General features: G+C 37.9%; 1 protein-coding gene across 1 annotated transcript in view; it reads left to right on the top strand.

Annotated features, from left to right (window-relative positions):
- The first annotated feature begins 798 nt into the window (after positions 1 to 798).
- Positions 799 to 18,353, top strand: part of WDR36 (WD repeat domain 36) — a 29,505-nt gene continuing 11,950 nt past the window's right edge. Inside the window, exons 1-15 of the mRNA XM_048931369.1 lie at positions 799 to 1,045; positions 1,842 to 1,869; positions 3,931 to 4,031; positions 4,502 to 4,619; positions 5,440 to 5,572; positions 7,186 to 7,240; positions 8,065 to 8,197; positions 9,597 to 9,772; positions 10,342 to 10,462; positions 12,403 to 12,468; positions 13,387 to 13,470; positions 14,902 to 15,056; positions 16,163 to 16,277; positions 17,510 to 17,675; positions 17,936 to 18,044. Coding sequence (XP_048787326.1) covers positions 899 to 1,045; positions 1,842 to 1,869; positions 3,931 to 4,031; positions 4,502 to 4,619; positions 5,440 to 5,572; positions 7,186 to 7,240; positions 8,065 to 8,197; positions 9,597 to 9,772; positions 10,342 to 10,462; positions 12,403 to 12,468; positions 13,387 to 13,470; positions 14,902 to 15,056; positions 16,163 to 16,277; positions 17,510 to 17,675; positions 17,936 to 18,044 — 1,707 coding nt within the window. The 5' untranslated portion in view covers positions 799 to 898. The remainder of the gene's footprint in view (positions 1,046 to 1,841; positions 1,870 to 3,930; positions 4,032 to 4,501; positions 4,620 to 5,439; positions 5,573 to 7,185; positions 7,241 to 8,064; positions 8,198 to 9,596; positions 9,773 to 10,341; positions 10,463 to 12,402; positions 12,469 to 13,386; positions 13,471 to 14,901; positions 15,057 to 16,162; positions 16,278 to 17,509; positions 17,676 to 17,935; positions 18,045 to 18,353) is intronic.

The following is an 18,353-nucleotide window of genomic DNA, read 5'->3' on the forward strand; positions in this document are numbered from 1 at the left end:
GGCAAGGAAGGGGGCAGAGGGAAAAGGAGGGATAGAAGGGAAAAAGAAAGGAAGAAGAGCGGGGAGGACGGTGGCAGGGGAGGCAGGGAGGGGAGCGGGAGAGAGGAGTGAAGAGGGGACATGAGGAGAAAGAGAGAGAAGGGAGGGGTGAGAGCGGGAGGGGAAGGCAGGGGGAAAGGACACAAAGAGAGGGAGGGGTGGAGAATGGGCAAACGAGGGAAGGGGAGAGAAAACAGAGAAGCCAGGGACGGGAGCGGGGCTTTAGGGGGCCTCGGCAGCGGGAGTGTGCCCGACGCGACCCCGCGGCTGATGGCCGTGCTCCGCAGGACGCCCGTCGGGCGCAGCAGGAGGGCCGCCTGCTGGAGTGCGTGCTGGACGGGGCGCGGGGCTGCGGGGAGCTGTGGCTGCGCACGGTGCGCGTGGTGCGCCGGCGCTGCCGCGGCTATCGGCCACCTCAGGTGGGTGCCGCGGGCGGACAGGGGACGGGGGCGGGGCGCGGCCGACGGCGGGTGCTGACGGCGTTGTGTGCAGGAGCGGCGGCGGCGTGACGGGGTGCGGTGCGACGAGCGCAAGGTGCAGGAGGTGATGGCCATGTGGAGGAGCTACATGAACTTGGAATAGACGGACAGGCAGATGTGTGATATGTATTTTTCCACCGGACTCATTATTTATTGTCCGCGGGCCCAACGCTCCCGCAAATCGCGTTAACTTATTGAGGAGCGCCGCGGCCGCGCTGTACGGGTGTGCCATTAAAGCATTTCCACCCCGCACCATACCGCGCTGCACGCTGTCCCCGCGCTACCGCAGCCGCGGGGAACGCCTTGGACGGCGCACGGCCCCGCCGGAAGTGGATTGCGACTTCCGGGCTGCGCATGGCCTGGCGGCCGCGTGCGGCAACATGGCGGCGGACCGGGGAGCGTTGTTCGCCGGGTTTCGCGCGCTCGGCCGCTACTCCAGCCATGTCCCGCACGTTCTGCGCTACCACGGCCGACACCGTGAGTTCTACGTGGCCACCGCGGTCGGGCGCAGCGTCCACACCTACAACGTGAGTCGCGCGCGGCCCCCGCGCTGAAGTCGGGGCGGTGGCGGGAGGTGGCAGGCGGCGAGGCCGCGCTCGTGGCGGCCGGGGCCGGGGGTTGCCCCGTGCCAGGACCTTCGCTGCTGGCGGCACGGCGCAGCTCGGCGCGAATGGAGCACCGCGCCTGAGCGCTGGGGCTGCGGCGATCTGAGAGGCGATCCGATAGCGAAAGAAATGAGTGCAGTTCCGTCTTGTAACGTGAAAGCATGTGATGCTGACTTTTTTTTTCCCCCTTACAAATAACGTATATAAAAATAATAAGAGAGCTGTATTAAGTTATTGTATTTTACAGCATAGCACAAGCTGTGCAGTGCAGATTTTCCTGTGCCTCTGTCAGCTTTTTAGTGTTTGCTTTTGTCAGGCGTCTTCTCAGAGCTTGAACCATCAGCATCTCTGGGTGCTGATGATACTCACTGAAGCAAATTCCACGTGAACAGAGTTAAGACTGACAAAATATGGAATGAAGTAGAAGCAGAGATAATGTGAAAACAGGTTTGTTCAGATGCTGCAAGATATCCTGTGTGTGCTTAGCACCATGCACTTTAACTTAGAGTTTGCTGAATGGCTGTCTTTCAGCAACTATTGTCCCTTGCCTTTTGAACTGCTGTCTGCAGGTTTTGCCTTAGACACTATTGTAAACTAAGGGAAATCTATCATTCTTTCTTTTGAGGCATGCAAATTCCTAATCTCGGCTAGGCTAGATCCTAGAGTTTTGAATTTCTGTAGCAAATTCATCACTAAAAATGCCTTTTTCTTGTTACAGGTGAAGAAGCTTGGTATTGTTGCAGTGAGTAAGTATGCACAGATTCTTGTTTTTAGGTGTTTTGTTTGTTTGTTTGTTTTTAATGTAATAGCTGTACCAATTCCCATTTTGAAAGGGCAAAATGATTTATATTTGCTACTATTTTCAGTGAGGAAGTCTCTGAAATACTGAGTGTTAATTTGGAAACAGGATTGCTGTTGCAACTGTGATTTAGTTCTCTTAGGCATATGCCTTGTGAACCTCTTCTCTGTTTTTCCAAAACCACCTCTAGGCTTTAAAGGAGCAAGCATCAATTAAAGCTGTTATTTCTACTCTTCATTGTTTTTATGGCTACTTGAAGGAAAATAATTACTGGATCATAACAGATGACACTGAAAGTCATCACAGTGTTAAGAATGGGATGAGCTGCTGGGAACAAACGACATGAAAGCATAGCTTGACGTAGAGTTGGCAGTGGGTGACAGAGCATACACTAGGTGTCCACATATTCATTGCCTTCATCAACAACCTCAGCTTCAGTCTGGTGAGGTGTTGTGGAGTGTTGGCACAGGGCACTGCAAGACGAGCAGAGAATGCTGCAGCTGGGTTAGAACAAGAAGCCAGGAGCTGACTGCCTGCATGGCACCCTGCTGATAAGTTGCTGGGGTTGTGCTGATGCCAGGCTGAGAGTGGGCCAACAATGCAGAAAATCCAAATAAGATAAACACTGTGCTGAGCTATGGTAGGAAGACAACCAGCAGTTTTGCAAAAGCTGTTGTTGCTCTGTACTTTGCGATGGTGAGACCACACATAGACTGTGACAGCCAGTTCAGGAGTAAGGCATAGGAAGATACATTGAAGTAACTGGATCTGCTTGGTTTGGTGAGGAGATGAATCACAAGAAGTGGTCTGTTACTGGAAAGGTACTCACAAAGCTGAACTTGTGTGGGTGGTGGTTGACACTGTAACAAGGGGCAACAGCCAGTCTGCAGGTTCAGGCTGGTGATAAGTCAGTATTCCTGACTGAGGGAGAGCTATGATACAACGTAGATAGAGTTTCCCAGAAGTTTTCAAGACTCAGATGGCATAGTTAAAGCTAACTTGATTTAACTGGTGTTGTAATGTGGCTTTGAGAGGAACTGAGTGGGATGGCATCTGAAACACTTGGCCAGCAGTTAGGTGATTCAGGAACATAAATGCTGTCCTGAAAAGTAGTTTTCCATAAAGTTCTTACATGGATCTCATAAAAACCAAATATTTTTCATTAATAGCTGAGCTCATAAATGGGACAGTTAACTGTTACATAGGTGGGACCAGATTATAAATTCAGCAGTGAAGACGTAATGCTATAAACAAATATACCTTCTGCCTTCAGTGTACAAAATGGTAAAAAATGTTGCATGTTTTCTGAAATCCTTTTTATTAGACTGTACCTTTTAATAGACGATCACATACACTTTCTTGTGAAATGTGATGTTGAAGTACAGAATTGGAAATGTTAAAATATAGAATAGTGATTGAGAAAATAAATGATCTGCCTCTCTGGTGGGTGGTTGTTGTTCATTGATGTTATGTGGTTGGGGCCCGTTTTCAGGAGCATCTTGGCCTAAGCAGGCTCTACCTTTGCAGGGTACCTGATTTCTGTGACCTGATTGTATCCCTCATCATCATCATCATCATAAGTAGAATCAGAGCATAGAATCATAGAATAAGTTGGGTTGGAAGGGATCTTTAAGATGATCTAGTTCCAGCCTCCATGCTGTAGGCAGGGACACCTTCGTCTAGTGTTTCCACTGGGCTGTGTGGCTTTAACAGTCTGTAGAAAGCATTACATTGTTGTTATCTGTAAGCCTTCAGGAAGCTAACATGTGCCTTGAAGTAATAGTTCAGTAATTTATGAAAGAACCATTGGAGTTGGTCAGTGTGATGTTACCTACCATTTTACTTGATGTGATATTCATAAGAGCTATCTGAAATAAATGTGTTCTTACAGAAATGCCTATAATAAAGCAGTCTTGTTAGCATGTCACCAAACTAAACAAACACACTGTCAGACTTTATCTTTGGTTGTGAAGGTGAAACCTGTTGAATTTTTCTGTTTGATTTGCAGGCAATGCTTTGCTACAGGACATCACTTGTTTGGCAGCAGACCGAATGTTGATATTTGCTTCATATGGCAATGTTTTCCATGCTATTGCCAGGAACAAAGAGGTTTTTAAGAGTTTACTTATTCATTGGTGATACAGTTAGTTCTCTGCAAACTTGTATTTCCATAGCTGTTTGTTACCTTTGCTTTTGAGAAACTGTTTTATCACTCCGAATGTAGAAAATTAAATAGCATAAAATGGAAATTTGTAATAACAGATTTCATGATGGCTGACTGATGTTTTATGTATTAATTGCAATAGTTATTTCTTAAAATTCTATTCATAATTACTGAATTTGAATAAATAAATAAACCATTTAAAGATTATTTAAAATACCTTGCAAACAAACAGCTTTTAACATCAAAGAAAATTTTATATATATGTATATTCTACTTAAAGTTGTGTGGCCTTTCCATCTATTTTATTTAAGTTTGTACTCATGCTCATGTGTATTAACCATCCTTAAGCATTGTGCTAACGTTGTATGTTACCTGAACGTTTTATACTGAAAACCTCCCTGTTAAAAATTTTTAGGTAGTGCATACCTATGAAGGTCACAAGGCAAGAATACACCTTCTGCAGCCTTTTGGTGATCACATTATCTCTGTGGATATTGCTAATGTTCTTATTGTTTGGGATATACAGTCAGAAGGTGAGAGACAATTTTTATTATTGTTACTATGCTACGGTATAACACTGTTAAACTTTCAGTAATTAAAAAAGAGGAACGTGCATGTTAGGAAGTAGATTATTCAAAAAAGAAAAAAATTCTTAAATGATGTCGTAACTAAAAGTAATTTGTAGAGTAATTTTTCATTGCTTGGTTCTGCACCACGTGTAGATTGTCTTTAACATTCCATAGAAGTGAAATGTGCTTTACAGAAATAACACATCAGTGGTACCTTTTTGGTTAAAGACTTTGGGTACATCTCGGAACCATCTTGGAAATCCTATAATTCCTTGATGTTTATCAGTCTGGATGAGAGTTAATTCTCATAAACAATCTTACAGTTGTGTCAGCATCTTCTCATGCCATTGAATAGTGCCTTATGGAATCCTGCTTCAGTGGCCTGAAATTTTTATCTTTAGGAAGTACTATCAGAATGGCTGCAAACTGCCTTTAGTGATTTGAAGTTGCTATAACAAATAGAAGGTATGCTAATGAAAAGAGGTGTTTTGCTCAGGCAGGAGCCTGAATCCTTTGGAAAGATATAAATCACTACAGTATTGCCAACCTTGTTGTGCTAGGTAGTCTTATAAGTAAAAAATTTATGTTGAAGCCAGCAGATGCTATGAAGTAAACAAGCCTAGCGTGTCCTGCTATGCATTAGCTAATCCTTTAATGCAAGAAACACCAGTTATGTGGTTTATGTAAACTTTCTTCTGCTTTTTACATTTGCCGGGGGATACCAAGCTACAGGTTTGTGGAGTTAGCCACAATACCATTGTTTCTTTTTTTTTTTTCTTTGCAGAGGAGTATCTTCAAGTGGTTTTTGATAAGGCCACTTTTGCAGTTTCTACAATTCTGCATCCAAGCACGTATTTGAATAAAATTCTCCTCGGGAGTGAACAAGGTGGCTTGCAGCTGTGGAATATAAGATCCAAGTAAGATTCTTAGTATCTTAGTTATACTTCATGCTCCAAGCAGTTTTGGATACAGCAAATATTTTTAAGTGTGGTAGCTTTTGAGGATGGAATATTTTACTGAATTCTTTGGCATCAGTTTTCACTTGGTCTGTCTCCAGGAACAGAGAATGTTGCTTCTCCCTGCATGCTGGTATCTTTCAGACTACGTGTTATTTACTGTCTCTGCAGAATGTCAGGGGTTGTTCAGGAATCTTTTTTATTAACTTTTTTTTTTTTTTTTTTAATTTCTTGGAATCACATACCTTTCCCATGAAAATAGTTGAAAGAATAGTAAATGCATGCCCAGGCTTCCTGCCTCCGTTTGGTTGGTGCTGCTCCAAGGAGCTGCTGGCATGTAGTGTGGAGGCGATTAGCATTTGATCAGTAGACTTAAGAAAGAGATGTGTAGACATGTAGTTGTCTCTGAACATGTCCCAGTTGAACACTGTCCAGATGACAGTATATCATGTTTACTATGATCAACTGCTTTCTCACTCATGGAGCTTAACTTTTGCTGTATATTAATATATGTACTGCAAATAGGTGTTTATTCAGATTGCATGGTTGAATTTTTTATTTCTGTACCTGCTGTGTACTTTCTGTGAAAGTTTTTTTTTTTCCCCTCCTGTTCTGATGTTTCAGAAGCGTGTGCTGTGAAAATCGGGAAGTAGAAATAAGCTAGAGAGTATAGAGAAGTAAATGTTTCTACTCGTGTTACTTTTGTGTCTCTTTAATGCAAGTCACAGCCTGTAGGGTGCAATGTATCGCAGATGTTAAAAAACCTTGATTAAATGTCTTGGTTTCTTGCTTTGCTATTTAAGAATTTACATAACTCTTACTGTCCTTTTGGCAACTTTGCTGTATTAAGCAATTTCTATTTTCCATTGTTTGTTCCCTCCAGAGATTATTTTGTGGATACATATTGGCACAATTAGATAAAGGCTGAACTTGTAGAACTGAGAGGAAGCTTTGGTAGTCTCCAGCAAGAAAGAAAAGAAAGAGAAGGATAGATTCCGGCTAGCAGTCTTTTAAGAATGACTAACTTGGTGGTAGAGGAATAATTTTTCGCTTGTGTCTGTTCTGAAATATTGCCTTGATTAATTCACATTAAGTGCTGTATTACTACCTTGGTTGTCTTTTCTCTCAATAATATAAATAGTAACACAGCAACAATGTTGGTATACCTTTACTATAAATACGAGTTACTTTGCGGAGGTGTTACTCTGCAAGTAAAGGATTTATTCTTTATTTAGAAGCTGACTTTGCTTTGTGTGTTGATAGGAGTTTTGAAGATGTGTGTTTAAAGCAGAATAGTGAGGGAAACAACTAACAACAAATGAGTCTTCCTCTTTATTCTTGTCACCTAATTATGTAATCTTTGAAATATTAATGCAGTTTTTTTTTTTTCAAATTGAAATAACTTGAGGTTTTATTCTGAAACATAATTATTACTATTTTTTTCTTCTAAGAGGCATTTAAGAGCAAAAAAACTTACATACTTGTTTGTGTAAATGCATGAAAAACATTCATCTTAACGTGAAAATCCTGAAAAGTTGGTTGATTGATTGTTTTTGGTTTTGTTTGTTTTCCAGCAAACTCTTGTACTCGTTTCCAGGATGGGGCTTGGGGATCACAGCTCTCGCACAAGTTAGTATTTTTTTCATCTTACTTTCTTATGTAACTGTTCAAGAATAGGAAGCAAAATGCTGTAGTTCAAAATGGAAATAATATCTGTTCTTTTCAAGACATGATAGTAACACCCTACAGCATATCAGGCAATACGAGGCAAGATACTGTGGTTTAAAATGGCATCAATGAAAATAATTTTCAAGATGTACAAATAACCCTCTATTAGATACTGAAGAGAGGTAGATTTGAAGGCTAGTCCTAGCTCTGTCGTGTTCAGCATCTTGCATGTTTTTGGCTCATCACTTTTGTAGACTTTATTCACTGAATTACATAATGAGTTCACAAACAAGGTGTTCACAAGGCACCAGTGCATTGTGTTATTTCCATGACACTGGTAGTTTCTTGCTACTTAAATATTTTCACATCACAAATAGTAGTAAGTTGTAGATTTTGTTGATTCAGGCAAAGATTTTCTAATTGCTTTATTTTTCCAGATATAAAAATGAATTTGAAATTACTAGTAGTATTTAAAGCTTTGCTAACACCTCTGAAAATGATCTGTGTTGGTCTTGTGTGAAACTTCTGAATGTGTATCTGTGACTATATATACATACCGATCTTCCAAAATTAGTGGAAACTTGAAATATTTTTCTAAGGAATCAAAACTTCTGAAAATGTAACTGTTCTATTCAGTGAAGAGCAGATGTGAAATCCTCCATCTCTCTTCGTATTAAATGCTTAATAGGGTTTCTCCTGCAGAAGATGCCTTTACTGTTTGTTCTGGTACTGATACTTACAGGGTGCTTGCAAGCTTTTTCAGTTTTCTTTCAATGTTTCCACAGGCCCCAGCAGTAGATATTATTGCAGTCGGTCTTGTATCTGGTCATATCATTATACATAATATTAAGTTTGATGAAACTCTTATGAAATTCCAACAAGACTGGGGCCCCATCACAGCAATATCTTTTCGTACAGGTAGGTCTTTTTAAAGTGCGTGAAACAGCACTAAAACTAAATGGAATTTGGGAAAATGTTTTGAACAAGCATTTCAGAAACAAAGTTTGGAATGAGAGTGTTCGTTTCAAAGGCTGAAGATAAGTACACACTTTCTTATGTACTGCACTGGAGGCATGACAGGTGGTACTCTTTTTTCAGTAAAAAGTAAACTGTTTTTTAATGTTCCAAGAGCTATCGTAGTACACAGCTGTTGCAGTTAGTGCAGAATGATCAGTATGCTGTGAGTGTATAAACTTAATTCTCAGAAGCATCTTCTCTGTGAACGTGCATTAAAATGTTAGTACTTGAATGACTAATGAATGGATGTTTCTGCTGAATATATTTGCAGCTTTTTTTTTTGTCTTGTAAATACCCAAGCCAGTTACAGTAGTGTCGTTTACTGCCTACAGAACCTATGATACTGAGTCTAGTCTCTCATTTGAACAGAGAAATATGTAAATCTTAACAACGTGAGCTTTGATACAGAGCCTATATTTGTGTATAAATATAACCCGGTTCTTTTGAATTCACGTGATGTTTCGGTCTTTGAGTAAAGTACTCTTCATTTAAATCAAAATGAACTTGCAAAATTTCCATTTTGGAGAATGAAGCACAACCACAAAAAGAAAACTCTAGGCCTGTCTTAGCTGTCCATGGATGTGACTATGGATTAGAAACTGTCTTTTGTTGAAGATGAAAGTTTGGTTACTAACTATGCAGGATATAGAGGGTTGGTTTTTTTTTTTCTTATTTTTTTTCTTTTTTTTTTTTGCATTGACATGAACTACTTGAACTTAGTGTTATGAGTTAGTTTACTTGGTATTAGGCAGGAAGAAGAAGTATAACAAAAATTAGAAATATTGTGAAATCATAATTTTACTTAGAATGCTTGAATAAAGATGTTATCAACTTCAGGAATTCATTTTTGAAGCTGTTGAGAAAACAAACTTAATAGGTTTTTTTTTTTTTTTAAAAAAAAAAAAAAGGCTGTCAACTTAAGGTAATACAGTGGCTATCAGATTCTGAAGTGTGAAGGTTTGAAGAAGAAACTGGGGTATAGAATGACTTAAGTGAATTTAAGACCTTTCGTGCTTTCAAAGAAAACTACTGGCCTTGCCTACTGAACTTGAATATGTTTGGTTCTATCTGATATGAAAAAATCCTGCTTCTATTACAAGTGACCTTCATTTATTTTCTGTTTGAAATATTACAAATACTTCAGTTAAAACACCTTTTTAGAGCTAGCATGAGAATTACTGGTTTCTTGTGATTGTAGCCTTTTTCTGCATCAGTTTTAATATGTGAGAAGTAAGTAGGGACCTGATGACCTGAAAGTCAAAAAACAAACACAAAAATTTGATTTTTTTTTTCTGAGCAGATGGACACCCAGTAATGGCAGCTGGTAGCCCAGTTGGTCACATAGCTTTGTGGGATCTAGAAGAGAAGAAACTGATGAGTCAAATGCGAAATGCACATTCCACAGCAGTAGCTGGTATGTCGTTTGTCCCTGGAGAACCACTTCTTATTACTAATGGCGCTGATAATGCTATAAGGGTAAGTGGTGGTAATGGCTGCTGTCTGATGATGTCTTTGGTTTTCTTTTGATCCTGCAGTCCTCTAAAGTGTTGATATGTACCCTAGATTGAAGTAGTAACTTTCAAGAGATACAAATACAGCAAAACTCAAATGGCTGAAGTTGCTGGCTCTCAGCTGATTTGTTAGTCTAAGGTTTTGTTGCCTTATCATTTGTCATTTATTGCTTTATGGCAATCTTGAAGAATAAGACTTTGTATCCATGCTTCCTAAACCACAATTTATATCCTGAAATACTAACTTAAATCTTAATCTGTTCTAGTTTTTATTAGCATTCTGGCTCATTAGCTGTTGCAGTTGCTAGATGTCATTTTGTTCCTTGCTTTCTTTGATCTGGTAGATTGTCATACGACCAGTGGGCAGCAATCAGCTGCTGCATTGCAGTCCTCCAGAGTTTTGGTGTCGGACGTGAATGCCAGTATGTGGAGTTTGCTCAGCTTCCAGCTTACCCTCTCTCACTTCCAGGGAGCGTAGTTGTTGGCACTGCAGTATTTATCATCTTAATTTTTCTGCTTTCTGTGGGGAGGCAGGTGTGGATTTTTGATGGACCCGGTGGTACCGGACGTGTATTGAGAAGCCGAATGGGACACAGTGCACCACCAACAAAAATCAGATACCATGGGCAAAATGGAGAGCAAATCCTTAGTGCAGGTATGAATTCTAATTCTTATTCAGTCTGATTTCCTGTAGTGATGAAGGCACACAGCCTACCAAGGTTTGTTTTATTAACATAAAAGAGCTGTGTGTTACCCATGAGATAAGTTATGAAATATAGAAAGTGATTAGTGAGTGGAGATAGCGTTGTTACTGCATTAGACTATTTCACAGTTTCCCTTAAGGAGCATGCAGTGGTGTTTGGGCTGAAAAGTAGTTATAAGCAGGCAAGCTTTGAGGCTGTTCTTATTGTCTGCGTTTATGTGTTTAACAAATAAAACCTTCATTTTTGTCTTAGAATCTATCAACTAGTCAAAGTGAAAACCACTTAACAACTTTGTCAATTCTGTTGACAGAAAAAAGTAGACAACATCATTTATTTAGTAATTCGCAGGAGCCAGTCTACTTTTCCCACTAGCTTAGCAGGATTTATGGATTATGATTTCTTAGTAATTTGTTGCAGCTTAGTTTTATGTGTGGTATGTCTCCCCAAGTTTTATGTGTAATATGTCTTCCCAAGATCACTTGATACCAATATTTTGATCTGTGAGTGTGTAAGAGACTACCCTTCCTTAGAAACCAGTATATTTAAAAATAAGTTAATAGACTGCTACAGAAATTAAGTACTAGCTCAGAATGCTTGGTGGCCAAGAACACTACCACAATGGCATAACAGAAACTTAATGTAATCTTTAATTATGCTGATGTAATTAGATTGCCTACATGAGCAACATTTGAGAACATGACATTTTTATTTTAATATGGCTCAGCAGTACATTGATTATACCACTTTTGGCCCTACCATGTATGGGAGACATGAACATATTTGAAAAAACTCCAGCATACGGTCATGAAGGTGGTCAGTGGAAAACTCCTCTGAGCAGAGTGTGAATGAGCAGGGATTGTTCAAGTCTTTTCTCTAGAATGGGCTTCCCTCTGAGTAAACTTCATAAAATTTCACTGCTGTCTGTGCCTTCATCCTGCTTGATGTGGCTCTGAGTTCCTGCTATGTCTGTCCTGCCTCCCAGTCTGAAAAATCTTGTTTCTTTGCACTGTCCTGTCTCTGAATGTGGATTTTTCTGCCTTATGGAGGCTTTTTATTACACCATTTATGATACACAAGCAAAGGTGTTTGAGTTCTAATAGTTACTCCATTGTCTTTCAGATTCCTTAAGTATAAATTACTGTGAATAATTTTCTTTCCTAGTAACAGTGTTTGCTGATTATTCTGACTTTCAAATAAAGTGCAGTTTATTTTACATGTTGTACAATTACATTTTCTGTTAGTTTCTGATTCTGTCTTGTCCATATCTGCCCCATATAGCGTTTTGTTCTATTTGCCAGATCCATATTTGTCTTCCGTACCTTTATTAAATTGGATTACTCAAAGTTCTGTGAATACTGATGACTGCCTAGAGGCATTATTGTGCTTGTTTGCTGGGAGGTGGAGAGCTGTGCCTTTACCATTTTTTATTTTGATTAATTTACTGACTCGCTTAGGTGCAGTTCTTAACCAAATGCGGAATATCTTGGGTAGGGAAAGAAGGGGTAAAGAAAGGAATATTGGTGGTGGTGGGAGTAGCATAAGGTTATGGGAGACTTTGGAAGTATTTGAAGAACAGAACAGTATTTATATGGTAGTAATGATAGAAAATATGCAACATTTTGATTTTGTGAGGGACAAAGTGGGGATATTGCAGGAGTTGAACACAGAGAAGATTTTTAAAAAAACTTCTGCCTGTGATACAAAGTATTAGGATATAGACCATAGAAAACAAATTTGTTACAGTACTTATATTTTTTTCTCAGATAAGAATGTTTGTTAAATTACTTCGGGTTTCTGAGAATTTATCTTCTGCTTTTCTCATTCATTTGGCTTATGAGTGAATAGAAGGTTGAGTTTTGCACTTCAGTGTTTTCTGTTAATATTTTGTCAGGTCAAGATGGAACATTGCAGTCTTTTTCAACAGTGCATGAAAGATTCAATAAAAGTTTAGGACGTGGTAAGTGTTTCAATCAAAATACAAATATTGTTGAAAAAACCTGAAAAGTATTTATGTAAACAGATGCGTTTTCACTTTAACAATTGCATGAAAACCATTTATTTAACCTCTCTGCAAACTCAGTCCTTCCTGATAAAGTATGTTGTCAGAAGTGTTTGGCTGATGAAAAGTAATTTATGTAACCTCAAAGTGCAAATTTTATCACTGTGGGAAATGTTGGTATGATTTTTGTATTAAAAATAAATAAATCATCCAGATGCAGATTTTTGTCATGCATAATTGTAACTTCTTTTCTCTTATTTGAGTTTTGTTTGGTAGGCTAAATTAATGCAGTTAGTTTGGATTTATTGTCTTCATTTTCTTTGATTCAGTGGAGAGTTTTGTTTAAAAAAAACCAAAAAACGCATCTTTGTATGCTGTGTTGCTTAAGGGCCACATTTTCATTTTTCTCATGGAGTGAAACTAAGATAATTCTTTTAAACATCTGTATATGGAATTGTGTGTATCTAAATAGGCATGATTAATTGTTATTTATATCTTCTGGGGATGAATTTGGAATTTTTGAGTGTGGCTGTTCAAATAGGTGAATGTTTGCATTGCTTGATGTAGTCTAGTCCTGTTAATATCACACATTTAGTTGTGATGGTGGATCTCTGCCTTGGGATGTCAGTACAAGATCCTGGAACAAATCATTTGAGTACTGCATCTGTGAATATATTAATGGAGTGATTAGCTCAGTATTTTATGAAATTTGACAGACGCTCTGTTAGAATCTTAAGACCCTACTGAACACCAGTGCTTGTTGAAAGCCAAATTTTTCAAAGTTTAATAGGAACTTTACATGTAGTAAATAAACTACTTTTAATCTCAATTCTAAGACCTAGCCATGAAACTGAGACACTCACTTACTTTTTTAAGGTTCAATTAACAAAAAGAAATCAAAAAAGAAGGGTCTTCAACATGATACGATGGCACTTCCACCAATTACAGCCTTTGCTTCAGGTAAGTAGTCTGAGATATGTGTCAGCTCATCACATCTTTAATCTTTTAACCCTCAAGCCACAAAATGTATTGAAAGCTTGTGCTGCATCAAGATGAAATCATTGAGACCACGGCTCTTCTTGAGCTATGGAATACAATTCAGAATTGTATGTTATCTCGTAAACTCTTCTTACATTTTTGAAACAGCAGTATATTTTAAATGTCTCCAATTTAACCAGCTATTGTCTTGAAAATTTCCAACGTGAGAGCCAAAATCTTATGGCACCCATGTTACTCTTGGCTGGTGAACAAGCACTTAGGGAAGTGAAGATCTTTGTCAGATAAGGAAACCCTGGTTGCAACAGTTGATTTATGATCTCCTAGTTTGTGTATTTGAGTCACTGTTCAAAGGCAAATTTCAGTTACTCAGTTTATTTGAACTTGATCAAGTCTATCATTTAGAAGTAAAATCATGGTTATCTGTGCCTTATCAAAGAGGTTTTTCTTTAAATGAAAATTGTCCTCTTTGTATTTCTGTCTTGAAGACAGCCGTTCCATCTTCCAACTATGGTTCAGTGTTTCCTATGCTGAAAGATTTGGACTTATTATATCACGTAGCCCTTCTGTCAATATAGTATTTATATTTGGTAGAATTCAGTGATACTTGTAGAGTTACATATATAAAATGCTTGCTTTTTTTTTTTTTTAATGAATATTAAGTCTTCTGCTTGATTAATTTAAAGAAAAACTACCCTAGGTATGTCTGCAGACGTCAAACATTGATAGAAGTACATTCTAGATAGAGTTGCTCCTTTTTTGTTACATTGGCTGAGCTGGTGTATATCAGTTTGTATCTGGTTGCTTTACTTTTTAAAGGTGTAGAATTACCAGTTTCAAGATCTGAACATTTTTCATGTTTTCATTTATTAATTACAGAAGAAAGTGCAAAGTTGCTCATTAATTAGAACCCTGCATGACTGATCATATTTAGATTTAAAGTTTTATTACTAAGCTTTAGAGGAAAGGTTTTCCTGCAAATGCAGAAAAAGCTGCTATGTAGAACAGGTGTAGTTCTTAAAAACTGCTCTAGGTGGTTAAACTAGTGGCTATGGAAATGTGTACAGCTTGAACAGCTGAATTAAACTATTTAAGCTTAAATATGCTTTTCAAACCACAGAGACTCAAATACACAAAGACTTGAAGTGTAGCACATGAAAAAAATGTTTGTGGTTTTGTTAGCCTTTCAGTTACAATGGTAAGTTGAACAACTTTGCTTTGGTGGTTTTTTGTTTTTGTTTTTTTTTCCTGAATAACCCCTTGGTCATCCAGCAAGAAAACTGAAGTTTATACTGCTTTGTGTAAGGGTATTTCAAAATACTGTGTCTTATATCAGAAAAAGGTTATTTGACTTCGGAGTGATTGTTTCTAAAATGAATGTGTATTGTGTTGCAGAGGTGGCTCATCAGAATGACTGGGATGGTATTGTTGCTTGTCATCAAGGGTATATAACCTGTACAACCTGGAACTATCAGAAAACTTCTATGGGAACTCATAAACTGAGGCCAGAAGAATTTAGCAAAAACAAGCCTATTGATATATATGCAACAGTAAGTTTATTAGTTAATTTAGGATACTGTCAGCATTACAGTGCTATTTTGAATTGTTTGTAGAGAAGCAGTATTTATAATGAAAAGGCACTTATCTGGAGTGTTTTAGTTACTTTTCAGAGTTGTTTATGATGGCTGCCTTAGGGTGTCTTACTGTTTTGTAACGTTAAGAGAAATATGCATCTTTTTTTCCTTACACGTACAGGTTAATTGCATATTTTATCTTTGAATTCAGGTGGATTGGTGATTGATGTTTACCTTTAATTTCTCAAACTGACTTAGATTCAACTATACATCAATAATTATATGCTTGTGCTGTATATTATTAAACTGAAGGGAAATTGCTGAAAATGTGGTGTGTTTTCCTGACAATGTGGAAAAATTTATTTTCAAGTTGCAAACAGGTTATTTTCTTTAAAATGCTTTGGAACTTGAGCCTGACCACAATGAAAGTCAAGCAGTCAATAAAATACACTCAAATGTTTGCTAAGGATTTATGAGTTTGCAATGCAAGTAGTTACTGTAGCACATATAACTCATTTGCTTTGCACCCAGACTACTTGTTTATCTTGTTTTCTTTTTGTGACCTTACACTTAGGAGTTAAGTGGTGGAGGAGTTCAGCTGTAAATACCTACTTTCTCTTAATCAGATCTCTTTTAATAGAGATTAGACCTTACTGTTTCTCTGTTTCTTACAACTCAAAATCTATGAATTTATGCTCTTTTGGGCTACCATTGTCAAGGCTGATGTTGAAGTAGTGGCAGCAGGTGTGCTTTATGGTAATTACTGAGCTGCACACAGTTGCTCATGTAGGGTGCAGCTTGGATGTTATTACATGTGACTTCTGCAAAAACAGATGTAACTAAGTCATTATTTCATTATCTTTTATAGGCATGAACCATCTCATTTATTACTTGTTACGAATTTGCTTCTTTTAAGATCTCTTCTGTCTACTTTTTCAAGAGGTTTATTCCATGCAGTTTTCTTTGAAGTCTAGTAACAATTATACTAACATTCCTAATACATTTTGTTAACATTCCTAACAGTTTTCCTAATTCTGCAGTTTAAGAATTATTTTCATAGGCATTTTTATTCCCTTTGAAAGGCTGTTGATATTACCACCTGTGGGAACTTTGCTGTAATTGGGATGTCAACAGGACAAGTGGATGTGTATAACATGCAGTCTGGCATTCACAGAGGGCGCTATGGCAGAGAAAGAGGTATGAATTTCTTAAAACTGAGTCTTAATGGAGTAGCAACAACTTTGAGTTCTGTGTAAGTAGTCAAGCACACCTTCTGAGTTGAACTTGAGAATCTGTTCTATTTCTGTAAGTAACCTATGCTGTTCTATTTTGTACTGTAATTGGAAGTAATTTGAGTCCACTTATTCAGAGCATGATCCCTGCTGGTTTTGATATGCATGTCTGTTTGGTTTTAGAGTATACAGCTACCAGAATGCTTAGCATTAAAATGAGACCCTGGGTCGTAGATATCTTTGAAATACTCACATCTCCAGTATTGGCTTCTTGTTAGCCAGATACATCTCACAAAACATGAAATGTTTTCTGCTTAAAAATGAAAAGATACTTTACACAAGAAATAGAAATCCTAAGGAATTCCAGTTCTTTGCATGTGCAGGTATTTAAATATCCAGCTGCAAACTTAGGGCTTTGTGGGTGATGGTATTCATCTCCTTTTAACATTGCTTATGTAGATATTCCATGTCATGGTATGTTTGCTGCTGTTTCGTAAATCTGAAATGTATATTGGTGCCTTTATAGTCTGATGTTTTTGTTTGTAGAAACAAAGAGGGAATCCCAGTGAGTCCTCAAAGCTTGCTGGGCTTTTTGAAAGCTGTCTAGTTTAAGAAACCTGAAGTTATCTCTTACAGTAGCGGGATGAAAAAGTAAGCCCTAGACAGAGATTAAGAGAAGGTTGGTAAGGAGTTATGCATTGTCTCTACACTGCAGTATCAAGTTCCTTGTGGAGGAAAAAAAAACAAAAAAAAAAAAACAAAAGGAACATACTTTGTGCAAGATCTGAAGCAGTAAATTCTGAGTAAGAGTAGTAGTCTCCATAAGTGACAGAAAAAAGATCTTCAAACTTAATGTTAAAAAAAGCTCCCCAACTGAAAGCAGAAATTAAAGTTAATCTTCAGGTTCAACTGTATGCACCTCTTGTTTTGTGGTTTGAATTAAATTTTGTTCCGCCTGGGTGTTAACTTGAAAATCTGTTAATTTTGCATATTTTGCATATTTGGTTTCTGTGCTGATTTAAAAAAAAAATAATGAAACTCAACTGGTCTTATCAGGTCACTTTAGACTTTTTGGTCATGTTTTACAGCTCATTTAGTGTAGCTAGGCTAGGCAACGCCATGCAGAACAGTTAGCGTTATGCTGATTTCTAAATTGTATTTAATTTTGAGACAAAACTCTTTTCTCTTGATTTCCAGCTCATGAGGGGCCTATTAGAGGGGTAGCAGTGGATGGATTAAACCAGTTGACGATCACAGCTGGAAGTGATGGATTAATTAAATTTTGGAAATTCAAAGCTAAAGATCTAGTTCACTCTACTGATCTTTCTTCTTCTCCAAGTGGAATTCTGCTTCACAGAGATAGGTAAGAAAATAAAGCTGTTTTATATTGTTTGCTGTAGATAAATTCTAGGTGACAAATATTGTAATGGAGATTGCATTTTTGGTGCTTGAAATACAACAGGCTGCTGGTTGTACAAATCATATTACTAGACTGAAGAAGTTTGTGTTATCCTGTTTTTCTCTAGATTAATTCAGGATAAAGATATCCTGAAGTGAGGTTAGTAAGTTGTTTTCATTTATCTCTAAATATTCACTGACATATATGTTTTTTTTTCTTGGTAGTGGCATTCTGGGAATTGCCTTTGATGACTTCAGCATTAGTGTTTTGGATATAGAAACCTGGAAGATTGTCAGGAAGTTCTCAGGACACCACGGACGTATTAATGACATGGTAATTTTTAACTCATTTTCTGCAGTAAGTTATGTATATATATATATGCCTTATTCATTCTAAAGGCAGAATTTTCTTTGCAAATATTCAGTCACCAAGTATTGTATTCAGCAGTGAACGGTAAAACTGTAGTATAGCAGTTTTGATGATGATCATTTTCATGTTAAAATGTGTCATTCAAATGGATGTGTCTTTTCAGGGTACCTTGGTATTTTAATATAACTTTACAAGAAGCTAATTTGGAATTTAACAAAATAAAGCATCAGCAAATAGTGAAAGTCAAGTTGAGGTGTAGAATTCAGCTAGTCT

The sequence above is a fragment of the Lagopus muta genome, chromosome Z (genome assembly GCF_023343835.1).
Source record: "Lagopus muta isolate bLagMut1 chromosome Z, bLagMut1 primary, whole genome shotgun sequence".
NCBI lineage: Eukaryota > Metazoa > Chordata > Aves > Galliformes > Phasianidae > Lagopus > Lagopus muta.